Source organism: Danio aesculapii, chromosome 2 (assembly GCF_903798145.1).
Source record: "Danio aesculapii chromosome 2, fDanAes4.1, whole genome shotgun sequence".
Lineage (NCBI taxonomy): Eukaryota > Metazoa > Chordata > Actinopteri > Cypriniformes > Danionidae > Danio > Danio aesculapii.
In genome coordinates, this window is record NC_079436.1 from 27,279,643 (window position 1) to 27,297,607 (window position 17,965).

General features: G+C 37.8%; 1 protein-coding gene across 2 annotated transcripts in view; it reads left to right on the top strand.

Annotated features, from left to right (window-relative positions):
- tesk2 (testis associated actin remodelling kinase 2) overlaps positions 1-17,965 on the top strand; it is a 49,691-nt gene that overhangs the window by 13,103 nt on the left and 18,623 nt on the right. For both annotated transcript variants that reach the window (XM_056476392.1, XM_056476385.1), the window contains exons 3-4: positions 2,860-2,981; positions 6,612-6,660. In XM_056476392.1, the coding sequence (XP_056332367.1) occupies positions 2,860-2,981; positions 6,612-6,660 (171 nt within the window). The remainder of the gene's footprint in view (positions 1-2,859; positions 2,982-6,611; positions 6,661-17,965) is intronic.

Consider the following 17,965-nt stretch of genomic DNA (forward strand, 5'->3'; position numbering starts at 1 on the left):
TTCCCTAGCATTGCATTTTGAGTGAGCCTGTGTTGTCCTTTCATCACTGCATACGTTTTGAGGAAGTCAGCATTTTTCATAGAAGATGGTTATTTTTTTTTTGCACTCATGAGGACATCCTGTGGTTGATATTTGTTTTGCCTAAATGTCTTTTTATTGGTCAGAGAGATGAAAGCACAAAGAGGAAACTGGGAAACAGATCTGCAGAAGCACTTTTCAGAGATGTTGCAAAACCCCTAACCACAGATGTCCAGTAGTGTCTCATGTAGTGTTTATTTCCTTTCTTTATCTTGTGATTTAGAGTTTTGGTTGTGAAATAACGATTCTCTTCATTCTCATTGTTTGTGGCCTTTGATGGTACTTCCCATTTGAGTGGTATTGTTGGTATAAAGCTGTGGGTTTTACTTTCTACAATGGAATGTAAGGAAATACCTCAGTCAATAGTTTATGAGAAGCAAGATGTACTGAACGAAAATCTGCAGTCTTTGTATGCCTTTAAGATAAACTTTCAGACCATATAAGAACTTCAATGAGTTCCTTCTATTCCTATGGTTTCACATTTAGAGGAAAGCCGTGTTGTTCACACTTAACATGTTCGCTTAGATTACAGATAACTGTGGTGCGATTTGCTCTGTTAGTGTGGTTTACTCAAATAAGGTTCACATTTCCAAACAACTGAGGTGTGGTTTAGCTAAAATATGAATGCAACGCAGACAAAAGACATCTAAATTTATCAAAAACAGGACATGATGTCACAAGATGGGCTCATAAAAAGGATAGAATGCTCAAGCATACCTGTTTTTTCTTGTTATGTCGGTTTTGTTGGCGAGTTCAATAGATGTGCCAGAAATGCATCTTCATGTGTGGGTTTGACAGGAATTACTGGTGCTGTTTTGACTAATTTACACATTTCATAAGAACAGCTCTCAACTAGGGATGCACAGATTTTATTTATTTATTTATTTTTACCAATACCGATTTTAACAAAAAACCTTGGCCGATTCTCTTATTGAGATGCATGCATGCATATAGTACTAGCTAGTTCTTTTTCTAGTGTATTTGGGGATGTTAACTGCATTTTACAGAACATGGATTGGATCCATTTGGCAATGAACTGTCCAAAATTTTAAGAGAAGCACAAGTTAAGATTAAAAAATACAATATGACAATTTTCAAAGGTTAGATTTTATTTATTTATTTATTTATTGCTATTCATTATTTGCTAACAATATATTTTTTAAAGAAGAGTAACTTTTGTTTGACATACAAACGCTTCAGCATGGTGCACACCATTTGCTTTCTGAGCATTTTGTTTTGGTAAGAACGTTGGATTATTCAAAAGATATCTATGTGATTAATAAACCATCAACATTGGCCCTTTTTACCATCTTCACCTCCTGATTATCATTCATTCATTCATTCATTCATTTTCTTTTTGGCTTAGTCCCTTTATTAATCCGGGGTTGCCACAGCGGAATAACCGCCAACTTATCCAGAATGTTTTTACGCAGCGGATGCCCTTCCAGCCACAACCCATCACTGGGAAACATTCACACACATCCATACACACTCATACACTACGTACAATTTAGCCTACCTAATTCACCTGTACCACATGTCTTTGGACTGTGGGGTAAACCGGAGCACCCGGAGGAAACCCACGCGAACGCAGGGAGAACATGCAAACTCCTCACAGAAATGCCAACTGACCCAGCTGAGGCTCGAACCAGCAACCTTCTTGCTGTGAGGCGACAGCACTACCTACTGCACCACTGCGTTGCCCCCTAAATATCATTATTATCAGTAATATTATTACTTCTACTCATGTTAATGGAGTAGTTGTTGTTGTTGTTGTAGTAGTAGCGGTTAAAGTAGTAGTACTCGTAGTAATAGTTGTAGTTGTGGTAGTAGTAGTAGCTGTAGTAGCAGCTGTAGAAATAGCATTTGTTTAACCCTTTAAGGTTACATGCTGACTGACTGTCTGGCTGAATGACAAGTGCGTGAGGCCAGCAAACACAACGTATAGCCGTTTCACTTTACTTCAGGACGCGTTAATACCGCTCTGTAGGTCTATTGGAGACATTCATAAATATTCCTAGCAAATCTTTTAAATGTTGGAGACGTGGAAGATCTGTGCTTGTGCAGCGTATATTTGAGGGTGTGCAAGAAGTTTTGTGCACAAGCAGAGGAAATCGGCAAGCAAGCAAGGAGATTGGCATGCTTGTAGGCTATTACATAAATGCGATCTCGACTTGTAATACTGCGCTCACGGCATTTGTATTTGGTAGATCTGTGTAAAAAACGGCCTGCCACCACTGCTAGAAAATGTCCTACAGGAAACACTGTAGTGGTTGATATAGTTCTTGTAATTAGTATTTGTTGTTTTGTTATTCTTGTTGTTGTTGGTTTTTTTTTTTCTCTCTTTTTTCCATTTGAATGTGATCTCAATTTGTGTACCTTTTTGCATAATATATAAAAAAAAAAGCATTGGCCCTTTTTTATATTATCGCCAATTGCTTTAAATTAATCCAAAGTCATTCAATAAACATCAGCAGTTGATACTTCGATCCATTCCTATTTTCAGCTTATAACAATTACATTGCATTTGCACAAGTACAGCTAGTTTATTCAACCAGCACACTTTTTTTTTGATGATTTAAAAAGTTCTGTCACAGAATTTAGCTACATCATGAAAGCTGTTTTACATATTTGGGCTTGGGCTTGGCTTTGAAAATAAAAGCATGAACACTAATGAATCAGAACTTACTATACAATTATTTATTTGGTTTGCAGCAACAGAACGCTCAAGATATACAAACACACAGTAAAAACAATTCTGTTTATTTGTCTTTGTTTTAGGTGCGCCACAGAGCTTCGGACCAGGTAATGGCACTAAAGATGAACAAGCTGAGCAGTAATCGTGCCAACATGCTGCGAGAAGTTCAACTCATGAACCGACTGTCTCACCCAAACATTCTCAGGTTTGCTTTACAAAGTTATCACAGTGGGTTTTCCTTTGTGTCACTTTTCTGTGAATTTAAAAAGGAACTAATGCTTTCTTTTCTTATGCATTTGTGTTAAAATGATCATGCAGAGAAGCTTTTTTTAGATAAAGAAAGGACAACAATTCATACACTGAGAGTAGAGGAGTGGAGGAATATAAAATGAGCAAGGCTCAAAGTTCGGGCCTGGCTTCATGAAAAATGTGATTGTAAATGCCAGTCTACTCTCTTTTCAAGTTTTCTACTGCCGAGTGTCTCTGTGCGGTTACTTTATAGAGCTGGTGATTGCATTTGCGGTTTACTCCAACAAGAAACTAAGGAGCTGATGCCAATAAAAGTGAATTTAATGTGCTTGTAACTGAAAGGGATGATGGAAATAACACACGTTTCAAAGAAAAACAGGACTGCGGGATTCATATAAAGCAGCGGATGATGCAGTTTAATATTAATATTAGCTTTCCTACTCTTTGAACAGGGAGCGTGCCTCGCTTTATGCACTGCCAGTGGCACAAAATTAATGCCGTCTTTCAAACGGTCAGACCGTGGGAGTGTCGCTTTCATTGCGAATCATTCTCTCCTTTGTAATGGAAACGCAGGGATGACCTCTTCCTCCCCGTTCCGCAGAAATCAGGTCAGAAATCCATTAACAATAAATGGAGTGAAACGACATCCTGGGTCTAGATTTCATTGAGATCAAAAAGAAAGTTGTACTCTTGGATCTTCGCATCAGCACGGCGAGGAAATTGTGCATTTTGTCATTTGAGGTTGTCCAGCGAAATCGGAAATCAAAAAGTTGTATAGATGTGGACCATCTATTTTTGATTGATTCATTTATTATTCTTTTTTTTAATATTTAATAGTTTATTTTTATCTAGTGATCAATAGGTTTCTATGACAAAATGACACTTAAATTTAGAACGCTGCAGTCTTTTTAATCAACTCTACTGTACGCATTTCATTTTCTCGAAATATGTCTGGGGTTGTTTTCATTTTGGTGATATTTGGCTTGGTTGTCGAGCAGAATGTGAGTTTGTGGGTGGATGAAAGCGAGAGAGAGAGGGTCTGTGTGTGGTTTACAATCACACCATTGTTGCGTCTTACTGAATGGGGGTGGAGAGACCAGCGAGACAGGAGAAGGCTGAGGGATCTTTGTTGAAGAAATCCCAACACAGACCCACAATAAAAGTCACGTTTGGGGTTTATGGGGCCGTAATTTGGAAAACACTGACAAGTTTGTGTTCTGCGTAATGACTAGTGTGAGGTGGCCGTTCAGAGATATAGATACCTTGTGTGTCATGGCTGACAACAAATTTGTGAAAGGCCACACACTGTATTACTGTATTGTGTAAGCCTTATAGTGCACATATGTTTGGTTTGTGTGTGTGTGTGTTTTAATCTGTTGTTTTGACTGTTCATGATTTGCTTGTACAGGTGATGGCTTTCTGAAAAGTTGACTCTGCTAATGGCTTTTTGTAATGTTTTGCTGTGCTGTTGAAATAACGATGGACAGCAAAGCATGTGACTGATTTAGCTGTATTTATGTGGTCACATACGTAGTACCATTTAAATGTTTTTTTATGTTTTAAAAGATGTCTCTTTCAAACATTTTATTATTCAAGTGTTTTATAAGAAGAGTATTTAGGACTTATGCGAAATAGTACTTATAATGTTACAGAATATTTCTGTCAGTTCTGTTTAATTTTTAAATTAATGCATAATTGTTAAATACAATATTTTAAAAAATTCATTCACTTAAAAAAAAAATATTGCTGACTGTTGTGTGATAGAACAACTCGTTATTCATTACTTAAATTCAACGTGCAAATTCAGTCATTGCTGTGTAGACCCTGCTGCACTTAAAGAGGTGGTCTAGAGTCTATTTTTAATGCTTGGTTGCGTTTATAAGATGCTTTGCATGTGTACTCATGCTTCATTTGTAGAAAATCACATTATTTTTTCAAATATCTTTATTTATATACAGCTACTCAGCTAACATGAAAACGACTGTTATATTTCCTAGTTCCTTCGAAAGCCCACCCTTTTAAAGGCTTTGATTGGTCAGCTAACATAATGTGCGGATTCGCGGATCAGCTCACCGTCACCAGGATGCGTTACGCCTCTTCTAGCACACGCTGTGCCTCTGTTGTGTAAATACTGTCAGTCAGTGTAACCTGAGCCTGAATCAGACAGAAAATGAAAAGGACACAGCTGAACCTCATGCCTGCTCTCTAAAATAAAATCTGACAAGTGTCTTTCATATATATATATATATATATATATATATATATATATATATATATATATATATATATATATTCGGTTAATAAGCATGTAGTAATGTGAAACCTTCACATATCTTTTGCGGATTTGTTATTTGGGATGTAGAACGCAGGGAAAGCGGCCACAAAGAGAGACAATGCAGCGCTGCTGAAGATTGTGGGTGTTTACAGCGGTTTGACGGATAAATATGAATTTGTAGCTAAATTGTTAACGGTGCCAAACAGCATTTCCCTTTGTTTACATCCTTGCTACAAATGCTAAAAACTATGCATGTAATAGATCAATTTTAGCATAAAAATACGTACAGGTTGTGTTTCACAATCCACAGCTTTTTCTATCATGGTTGGAGCTGCTCCTTCTTTGAGGAGTTTTTAGCTGAATCCAGCACTGAACAGAGAGAGATTCTGGAAGCTCTCCTTTGTCAAATGCTAGCTATGTATATTTTTTTAATTCTCTGGAACATAATTAAAATAAAATTGTAAGCACTTCTCTCTTTGTTTCGTGTCCTTTGGAAGCCCAAATACAGATACAAAACAAGCTCTGTGGAAATAGAAGCATTTGGACAGCATATTAGCTTTCTGTGCTGTAACATTTCAGGCCATCTAGCCACGCCCCTTCATTGCACAGAGTGTATGAACGTAACCTAAAGGGTTTATGATCTCATTAATCTTGATGTATTTCTTTGTAGTCTCCAAACTTTGTTCACTGTAGTCTTCGTTAAGCTAACTGCTAAAAGCCAATGTCTCTCTTTGCATTGAGCGTATTACATTCAGAGATGTTGTTTATGTTCACACAGCTTCATAACACATGAACTAAAGTTTAAAATAGGATCTCATAGTGGACAACTACTTAATGTAAGAATATTTGCATTGCATCCTAAGTAAAAGACCAAAAAAATGAATTCTAACATTTTGATTTACTCTTTTTTTTCTGTTTTCCATCTTTAAAAGAAGAAGAAGAAACAGCAGAACAGAAAAACAGTTAACTGTTTGTTTTTACAGCAGAAATCCTGCTTTTACTATACCATTGTGCCCATTCATATGACAGTTTCACCCTCCAGTCGACTGGAGACAGTCTCACATTTTTATAGCTTTTGTTGATCTACAGCACCATAAACCTGTCTGAGTTTATGGTGTCATTTGTAAAAACCATTTTTGACACCGAAATGAGCGTAGACATTAAATAAGCCTATTGGACAGCAGCCTCAGAGAAAGCGCTGGCACAGATGGCAGCAGCTCAGTCTAGGTGAAAATTCTGAATTTGCTCTTGCGCGTTGCTGGTGTTTCAGAGCATTAAACTCTCTTTTCTGTGTGTGTTTTTGTGATGTAGATTCATGGGGGTGTGTGTACAGGAAGGTCAGCTCCATGCACTCACAGAGGTAAGTGACATCAGCTCAAACATGTTTCATTGAACAGAACATGCATATCTACAGCCACACAATGCATTTGACCCTTATTATAGGCTGCACCTTAACACTGTACTTTATCATATCAATGACATTGCAACATGGCCTCCACCTAGCTTGAAAATAAAGGCGAAAGATAACTTCTAAAAGATAGCCTTTTGTACTGATAACGCTTTATTGAATTTCTTCTAGAATAATACTCACTCTGCTGGAAAAAGTTGGTGCTCGTAGGGTACCTTTGATTCCTAAATCTGTGGCACTTCCCCCTGTGAATCAAATGAGTCACTGTGACATTGAACAGTTTAGTCTTTGTTTGCCATGGCCTGAGGGGAAGTATTCTATTAGAGAGCCCACTGGCAGTTCCCCAAGGCATGATTTATTTTTACCATCTCACGCTGTGCATATGTGTTGAGCTTGTATGAATGTTGCTGTGCAATATTGGGTTGTGCTGAATATTAACACTGATTTACCCAGGAAAAAATGGGGTTTATTTTGTAAAGCAGGTACTGTTTTGTTTCACTTTTTGTTAAATGCTGCTAAATTGTAGACCAAGTAGTTCAACATGTTTGACTTTTAGTTAGGCCCTGTTTACACTAATATGTTTTAGTTTAAAACGCATAAGTTTTGCTACGGTTGCGGCTTCCGTCCACACTACCCCTGAGTCTTTGAACGCTAAAAACAAAGCTTTTTGAAAACGCTGAAGAGGCTGTTTCATTTTAATACGCTCAATGTCGGTGTGGATGGGGGGGAAACAGACATCAGCAGAGATTCACCTATCTGATTGGGGCTTTTCCTCAATATTAAGTGCACAGATTTCAGTCTTGCACCCTTTCCTTAAGTTCTGACTTCACAACTCCCGAGGACATGTCAGGTAAATCTTCAAATGGAACAGTGTACTTTATAACCTCATTCACATCACAGCCTATGTTGTCTTAACAATAAAATGAAAACATGATATAAGGAACTGCCTATTTTCATTTTGATATTAACATCTTAACAGACACCAAAAATGTTGAAGCGTCATGTAGCTACATATTTATATGAGCGTCATCTTCACTGTATGCATATTTATAACAAAACAGAGCCTATAACATGACTGCCTCCTTTCATTTTCATTAAAAATATATGAAACAAACACTGTCTCTTTGCTGAGTATCAGTTTTAATAATCAATAATGGCCACCGCAAAAGTATAAAAAACAATAAGTTTATACAATATAGGAAATAAAGGCAATCAGTCAAATGTGCAGAATCAGTGTACGCGGTTATATAAATTAATATATTAACTTATCTTTGCACTCAGCCAAAACATGTTACCTGAGAACAAGTAATAGATTCAAAGGACTGAAGAGTCGTTAGATCGAGACAAGATGAGTTAAATATCACGTTTAACAACTACAAGTGAGGGTCCAGCGGTAGATCTTTGATGAACTGTCTGAAGTGCGCTGCTCGTTTGAGGAGGTGTGCTCAAAGCACCCGCTGACTGCCTGGAGCTCAGACCTCCACATACACTGCAGCACAAGACAGTGTGTGTGTGTGGTCAGTCACGTGATGTGCCATTGTGTAGGCGTGGATCGTTTTCGTTCTAAAATGCCATCATGTATTAGTGTAAACAGGGCCTTAGTTTGTTTTAGATGCAAGACCATTGTTGTTGTTGTTTTTATGAAAATAAAAGTAAATTTACAGTTGTTGAGACAAATGTCTTTTGGAAAGATGGCATATCTCTCCTGTATGTGCACAAATGCATTTCTTTCATGCACTACCAAATATAAGGGTTCTTGGCAAGTACCTTTAACATACATCAGGGCTATTCAATTGGCGGCCCGCAGGCCGAACCCAGCCCACGAGGCAATTTGTTCCGGCCCTCCAATTAGTGTGAAAAAGATATCAAAAATAAATTTAGTTCAGTCGAAAAACGGTCGCTATAGTTATGAAGTGACATGCAGCTGTTCAATACAGCACGAGCTGCAGTTGAAGGCTGCGCAGAGCATGAGTCACCTGATATTAAGCGAGTGGTGTGAGCAGCCGAAAACATTTGGATATGTTTGTAAAAAAGACCTTTTGTACAATGCACTATCATTATTAGGGATGCAACAATTAGCCGATTTCACTATTTACTGCGCTTTAATTCGTCATGGTTAATTATCTTAAAAGCTTCTCAACGCCACGTTTCTGTTGCACAAAATGAAACTGCTGCAACTAAACAAAGTTATGCCAGCTGTGCGCTAGTTTAAAGTTCCAAACTTATACCGAGACTAATACGCAAACACACTAGATTAACTATAGCGGTGGGCCATTCCAATATCACATCTTTTCCGCACACAAGTTTGTTATTTCTAATGTAAGAATATATGCCAATATACATGCGCAAGAAGAGCAACGCACTCAAAGCTTTCCGGGCACACGCAGTAGAAAACATCTCACGCCGTATCGGTGAGAGTTGTGCGTGGCATATAGTGTAATGCAAACAAAAGATTTGTTAAACAAATGATCATTAAAATGATTATGTATGTATGAATGCAAATGAAAACAACAATTAATCTAAATACTTTCCTAATATAAAGCTTAAATTTACATTAGACGTGATAACAGTGAAACCATGATTATTCTATATAATCGTACAACCAAAATCTATAATTGTTGCATCCCTAATTGTTATGCAGTTCAAAACAACATATAAATGTGTCTGAATGTAGAAGAAGCCTATTGTACAAGTCACTGATATTATGTAGTTTCAAAATACAATATATCAACATTTTTATGTAGAAAAATACAGCGTGGGTGTCTTAAGGAGCAAAAATACAGAATATGGGCTCTTGTATGCTGTTGTGTCATCACTCATATTACTCATATATCACTGCGGCCCTTCGTTTTGGATGCTTTTCATAAACTGACCCCCATGACAAACTAACTGAATAGCCCTGACATACATGAAAACTTTCCATTGCACAGAACGTTCTTTATAATAATAATTAAAAAAATAAAGTTCTTTTAGATTTTTTTTAAATGATCTTTATCGTAAGACATATTTTTTAATAACTGTTCACAGTTCCCTTTTAACAAAAACCGTTACAATGCTAGTTTGGAGCCAGAGCCTAGTTTTAAATCTTTTTTTTTCTTTTGACACCCTAAGCCCAGCTCTGAAACAGGAAAATAGTTTTTAAGTAGCACCAAAACAATGCTGGGCTAAAAGAACCCCTTTCATTAGGTGCTGAGGGCAGGACTACCGTGGCAAATGAGATGAATAGAAACTCTAAGCATCATAAGAGACTAAAAGAAGGAAGGCAGACTATTTATGTGCGTTTGAGTGCACCTGATTGGTTGGTTAGTGATTGATATTGCGAGATGAAATTCGTTTAATTGTTCATTCGTTTTCCTTCGGCTTAGTCTCTTTATGAAGCAGGGGTCGCCACAGCGGAATGAACCACCAATTTATCCAGCATATGTTTTACATAGGCGGATGCCCTTCCATCTGAAACCCTGTACTGGGAAACATCCACACGCACTCATTCACACGCATACACTACAGACAATTTATTTATTTAATTTACCAATTGCGCATGTCTTTGGACTGTAGTGGGAATCGGAGCAAACACTGTGAGCACATGCAAACTCCACAAAGAAATGCCAACAGACCCAACTGGGACTCGAATCAGCAACCTTCTTGCTGTGAGGTGACAGTGCTAAGCACCGAGCCACCGTGTCGCCCAAATTTGTTTACTTCACATAATAATGAACCCATTATTTCTTCTAATGTCTGTCTATTCAAATTATGGCACTGTTTGCAAACACGTTATTCTTCCTTATGTTCTTCATCTGCATGCACACATTATTATCGCTCATAATTTCCATCTATACAAACCATGTGGCTCTGCATGAACACTTTGGATGTGCTGTATTTGGATGCCAGTGTAGGTTCGCAAAGTTATTGACATTAACAATGCATCATTGATGCTGCATTTGTATTTGACACTTCCACATTTGCATTGGTGGGAAAGATGAGATGTATGCAGTGACATCAGACCAAACTCCATGGTAGGCTCTCTGGTGGAAAAGCTGAGCAGTTCTTAGAAGGCTCTGCAAAATATCGACGGATCCAAACTAGCACCTGGTTTGTGCTGTTGGAAAATAACCCAAAATGGTCCTTCTATGACATCACTGCTAAAGTTTTGGAACTAGAAAAAAAGTATATTCATTATAAAATGTCTATAGCCTTATTTTATTTTATTTATTGGTTTACTTAGGGTTTTATTGATAAACATGATTTTTCCAGATCTAAAAATAGCTTAAATGTAGGCTAAATTAAGCTACCACATAGCCTATTACATTAATCACAGGAAAAAAGCTCTAGTGAGTTAAGAAATTTCTTGATTTTGAAGGTATTTAGTTTATTTTAATGAGATTTTAAGTCACCATCAGACAGCCTTGCAAGTTTGCTAATGCCTCCTAATGCATACCAAGTAGCAGATTGAGAGTCACTACCTGTTTTTTAAGATCAGTAGGGAATTCTAAAAATCTCGGAGTAGTTTTTAAAATACAAAAATAGATAAATTATTAATCAAATAATAGTTGTATTGATTCACCATCACAGATTTGTAAAATCCTCACACTGAATTTGTTTTGAACAGTGGTTTATTACAAAAGTGCTGGTTTGTCTGTGATATCTGCTCTAGATATGTGACATAATATTTGTTTTCTGTTTTCTACAATTCTTATTCCAATTATAGTTTGAAAACTATTGTAGGTCTCTTCCTGTTCTTGCCATTGCCCTGTGACCTTTGCTCTGCTTTCTTGATTCATGTTGACAGAAAGAGGTATTAGTGCAGTGGTAATCACTGGCCTGCTGAAGGATTATACTATTTTTCAAAGCCACTGGGGCCTTATGTTGCTTATGCCATTAAAAATCCAGAGTCATTTTTTTACCTCATAAAGCCCACTGAGTGAGTTGACAGTGTATTAAAGGAGCTCGCTCATCACTCAACAGTTCTGAAATCAGCCCGGCAGGAAGGTTTTCATCCTCTGCTGTTGCCTGCATCAGCACCCAACGCACTCAAGGTTACTGTTTCACCAAGAGGATTAGTTCTATATAAGCATACACATCAGTCACCTAATCACTCGGAGCACACAGCTTTAGACCTAACCTGGCCCATTACTTTTTGTTCGGTTTAATCAGTGTGGGTGCACGTTGGATAGTCAATGCTGATCAAATTGTGCGACGCAGGATTAGCTATATCCCTCTGCAAAATCAAGCCAAAGCAGGGCATTTCCAGAAGAGAGATTTCCCTACATGGGTCTGGGATAGATGTTGGAAATGAGATCAGGTCTGTAAGATGAGAGAAATGGGATTAGATGGGACAGCCAGGTACATGGCGTGACTTGGCTCAGCGTACAGTTTGTCATGTACACATGTATACGTTTTCTTACATGCTATTATTTTGTTAGCAATTGGTGCATACATTTTTATAACATTTGAGTTTTATAAACTGCTTTTCGGTACTGCTGATAGATGGCTGCTTTTAAATCCAGTTAAATCAGAAGTTTCTGTTTACAAAATAATTGCAGTTGAGCTTTCACTGGGTTTAAAAGCCAATCAAAGTCATTACCTTCATTTGTTGAACACTCTTAGGCATTCAGGTTAATCTTATGTTGAGTTCAGACTGCATGATTTTCAAAGTAGTCGTGTCACAGATGTTTTCACTGCATGACTATCTGGGCTAGCTTTCTGTTGTGCTTTGTTTACACTGCAAGATGGATCGGCGACAGGAGGTTTCACACTGCATGACTTAAAAATAGGAAGAATCGCTGACAACTTTGTCCAAACTACGTCTCGCAACCAAACACGCGAAAAGGGACATGGAAACAATGCGAGGTCACGTTGTATATATTTTGTTATCAACTATATAATGAGAAAGAAGCCTTTAATGAAGTAGAAATTGTACTTATTTTGCTCACCTGGGTTTAAAGGGAATTATCAATTTCTCCTCAACTTTTTTTTCCGACCCGGTTTTGGTATTGCTCAGATGACACGTCAAACAGACACTGGTGCTCCTGCCAAATTTCCACTAGTTTTCCCTCCATTTCTTAGGTCCGAATAAACTGATAATGAGCGCTTTAAATGTCTCCCCCAACCTCCCACTGGCCTGCAGGTACCCATGCTAGTGGATGCTGCTTACTCATTGGCTGTAGTTGATCGCTGATGTTATTTTCCATCAGAACTAATTCACACGGCATGATTGAATTGCCGACAGGTCCAGATATTTAGCATGCCAAATATCTCACGGGAGTTTGAGACTCAACGGCGATTCTCTTATATCGTGTCTTTGATAATTCATACCGTGTGATTGTTACTCGCGTGCACGAGCATCGATTTGCCAGTTTAAATTAGGAATGTTAAAATGAATCATTTCTACTAGGTTTGGGTAGATCGACAATGCCATCGTCCATCGCCAATAGACATCACGATGCTGAGCTGGCATCGCGATCCTCCGCCCCGTCCCCATCGCAGCAGCAACCCGCTCGTGAAAAATACACACGGCCCCGTTTACACTAATATGTCTTAGATTTAAAGTGCCATTTTAGAATGAAAATGATCCACGTCCACACTAGCGTTTCACCTAGCATTTCTGAAAAGCCCTCCTTCCACACTATACCGCTGAAAGCGCACATCACGTGACCATACACAGGCATGCGCTGCAGTGTATGCGTGCCTCTGAGCTCCAACAGTCAGTGGGTGTTTTGAGCACAAAACCCCAGAGTGCACGTCGGACAGTTTATCAAGGATGTACCGCTGGATCGTGTCTCACTATAGTTGTTAAACATGATTTTTAATTCATCTTGTCTCTATCTAATGACTCTTCTGTCATTTGAATCTATCAGGTAACGTGTCACAGCATCAGTACACTGCTTCAATCTTTCGCTTTCATGCTTGTACTTAGCCATTTTAGCGAAAGCCTCAGATACTGTTGGTTGTGCACCTTTACTACGAACCAAGTCTGTCGACGCCATTATAACGACACTGACCATCTGCCTATTCAAGCCAGAGTCTCCTATAAAAAGTGATTGACAGGTGGTAATTTGTGTGTAACTTATCTTTATTTAGGATTTGGTTTTTGGGTAAAACAAAGACCATGCGGGTCAGGTAGTTGAACGGTAGGCTACAAATAATTAATTAGTTATAAATTCATTCATAATTAATTCACCGCCACCTACAACGATGACATCGTTTATCACGATGTTTTACATTAGACATCGTACAATGCCAAGTTGGTCGACATCGCCCAACCCTAATTTTTACAGTGCATCGTATTGGTTTAGTAACAGACAGTAACCACCGAACCCAAGATCACATGTCAATTCTGAACATGTCATTATTAGCCATGGGACGATAACCTTTTTCAAGGTATACCACGGTTTGGAAAACTCAGGGTTTCAAAACTGATCAAATTTTCTGTACTGTTCCTACGGTATATGTAGGATCTTTTTTGTTTGTTTGTTGTTTAGGACAACAGTACCTCCAGCAGAAAAGATATCTAAAGATGCCATTATAAACTGTATAGAAATCTGTGATTTTGAAGCAAATGAAGACAGCAGAAGTCAATAATTCTTTCGAATTAATTGGCCTGACATGTTTTCTGCTATAAAATATTATAAATATTTACCAAAATAAAATACATTGGCTGCATCCGAAATTGCCTACTACTCAGTAGGTACTTCATTTGAATTTAAATTTACTGCTCAACCAATAGAAAAGTACATTCTATACAGTATGAATGTGAGGAGTATGAATGGAGCTCGGACTTTCTACGGATTATATTTTGTCATCATCACATGGCGTACCTGCGCCAATTGCGTCGCTTCACTCCTATTCATGAATTCTCTTACGGTGCATCATGGGATAGCGTAGCGTCCATCCAATGTGCACTTCCATATCTCGCTGGAAGTAGTAGGTCATCTAGGCACTTCTAACATACTGTTTTTCGTATTCTATGTATTCGGACATACTACTTGGCTCGCATACTGTTTTTAGCGTACTATATAATATAAACGTTTATGATTTCCCGAATTGATGACGTGATTATTGTAATTGAATTAAACTTTAAGACCAGTGTAGGTTCACACACCTATTTACAGTATATAACCCATTCATAGTTGAAATACAATTATGAATACAAACAGCTTTATTTAAATATTCAATTCAATTCAATTCACCTTTATTTGTATAGCGCTTATACAATGTAGATTGTGTCAAAGCAGCTTCACATAAAAGGTCACAGTAAATAGGAACAGTGTAGTTCAGTTTGTAGTGTTTAAGTTCAGTTCAGTTTAGCTCAGTTCAGTGTGGTTTAATAATCACTACTGAGAGTCCAAATACTGAAGAGCAAATCCAATGATGCGCAGCTCTATAGATCCCGAAACATGCAAGCCAGTGGCGACAGCGGAGAGGGAAAAAAAACTTCACTAAAGGCGGAAGTGAAGAAAAAAAAACCTTGAGAGAAACCAGGCTCAGTTGGGCACGACCATTTTAATTTCTCCGCTGGCCAAACGTTTGTGCAGAGCTGTAGTCTCAGTGGCGGAGGCTGGAAGCTGGCCTCAGCGAAGACTCGTCTGTCTCTGGAGCGTCACAGGAATCAGTCTCATGTTCTCCACTCCTCCATGACCAATCACAGTAGCTGCTCAGGATTCGGCCAGGTCCAGGATTTAAAAAACTTGGGATCATCTCGTCGTTGGTCTTGGATCGAATCAGTGACTCTGCATAGTCTGAGGGCCTCGGGAAGAGTATCCCCAGGTGGAAATGGAGAATAAAGAAAATAATTAGCGTAGCTGATGTTCACAGTGTATATCAACAAGATGCATAACCTGTGTGGAAGCCCCCAAGTGGTGCACTAAGTGTATGCTTTACTGAACAGATAGGTCTTTAATCTAGTTTTGAATTGGGAGAGTGTGTCTGAGCCTCGGACGTTATCAGGAAGGCTATTCCAGAGTTTAGGAGCTATAAATGAGAAGGCTCGACCTCCTTTACTCGACTTTGCTATTCTAGGTACTACCAGAAGCCCTGAGTTTTGAGACCTTAAAGAGCGAGTTGGATTGTAGCGAGACAGAAGATTGGTTAGATAAACAGGAGCTAGATTATTTAAAGCTTTATATGTAAGAAGCAATATTTTAAATTCAATACGAAACTTAACAGGCAGCCAGTGTAAGGAGGATAAAATTGGGGTGATGTGATCAAATTTTCTAGACCTGGTAAGAACTCTGGCAGCTGCATTTTGTACTAGCTGAAGTTTGTTAATAGAGGATGCTGGGCAGCCAGCAAACAGTGCATTACAGTAGTCCAGCCTAGAAGTCATAAAAGCATGGACTAGCTTTTCTGCATCTGAGATGGATAGCATACTTCGTAACTTAGCGATATTTCTCAGATGAAAGAAAGCAGTTTTTGTGACATGGGATATATGATTTTTAAAAGTTAAATTACTGTCTAATAATTAATGGACTAAATAATGGACTGAATCTGAAATTACACAATGGACAGGACCAAAACATCTGTTTAAGCAATGAATTGCCGGTCTCTGTTTATTGCAGTTTTATTACTAAATGCTAATGCTGTAATATATTATTTATTCATGATCAATTTTGTTAAGAGTTAGCTCATTTCTATTAATAGTTTTGTTTTAGAATGGTTAACGAAAATTATTTTCTGTGGTAATGTCAACTGTGAAATTGTACTGTTTAACACATTTTGGTACAGTAATTAACACTACGCAGTGTAGCTTCTCTCAAGCCCCAAAATAGATTGAGATTCCAGCTATTTGTGTTTTATGCACAGTGTTTTCCTAATTAACGGTCCTTCACAAACTGTTTACCAAATGGCTGTTGGTTGGCTGCGCGTCTGCTGATTGAGCTAAATAGAGCGAAAATAGACATGCCTAAAGAGAGCGGGCCTGTATATTTAGCCTGAGATATCCAAGACTGCATGTTTTATGAACCGCATAATATTTCACCTAGCCTCCTAATAAATTTGTTAGCAACACATTTGCATATTTCTTAATACACTTTGACCAATTTAATGACTGTTAATGAATATAGGTTTTATAAGTATTAATAAAAAATAAATAAATTAACTTACAGACCCTAAACTACATCTTGCCTGAGACAAAGAAGTCAGTCATAGAAATGTAAATATAAACTGTTATACTTTGCATGAGCTGAGCTGTCTCATGGGTGCAATCTTAAGATCACATGACCAGTGATTATACCACTTGCTTTGTCTAAATAAGATATTACCAGACTTCACTTTCCAAATAAAGTATGGCTTTCTTCGAACTGTGCATTTCCAAAATAGCATTGTAACTTTAATAATACGTATGAGTTATGCTGACATGTGCCCTTGCTATTTTTCTAAAGCTTTGCAGTGTACTTATTAGTCAGCATCCATTGAAGAATACTGTTGACTCATTTGAATACCGTAAGGGCTGAGTGTGCCTTTTTGGGATGGTGATAAGTGTTCATTTTGAGTTGAAGTTTCAGGGAGTTTAGGAAAATAGATGCATTGCTGGTGTTTATTTAATAAAATGTTGCTATCAAGGTCATTCTGTGCATTGACAGCAATAGGTTGTTTTCAATCTTGTGGTTCTGGTGATGTGCAAAATTCAGAAGAAGGGCAGGAAGTAAAAAACTGAAAGGGAGGCATAAGGGTAAGCCCATACTGTTGTGATTTATGCCATATTTCAAAGGAGATTTAAATAGAAATTAACCACATATGTTGGGTATAATCCTTATATAATGAAGAGGGACGAGTTTTCTACTAAACTCAAATATATTTGCCTGTCACTGAGGTGGTAGATATAGTATTTTTTTCCATTTAGCTTATACAGTAGTGTTTGAAAGCATACTATAGATAATTACTTGAGTTAAACTGTCGTTACTTTACACAAACGTTAAAGTATTTATTACAGTTTATCAGTTTACTATGCTACAGTATTCTGTAATATTCATTAACAAAGAGTTGTACACATTATACACTTTACTATGTGGTGGTACTTCACTTTACTAAACATGCTTATTATAAATTACTATAGTTTGTTCTGCGTGCGGATATCAAACAAAAGCATGGACGCATAATCTTCGTTATTATTTATTTATTTTTATTTATTTATTTTTGTAAGGGGGAAAAGTGCTCCACAATAATAACCATCTAGATTGTCGCAAGTGTTGCATTTCTTTTTTGTCCGGTCAATGAACTTGCCATCAAACATTCACCACAGCTGCGCATATAGACGTTGATG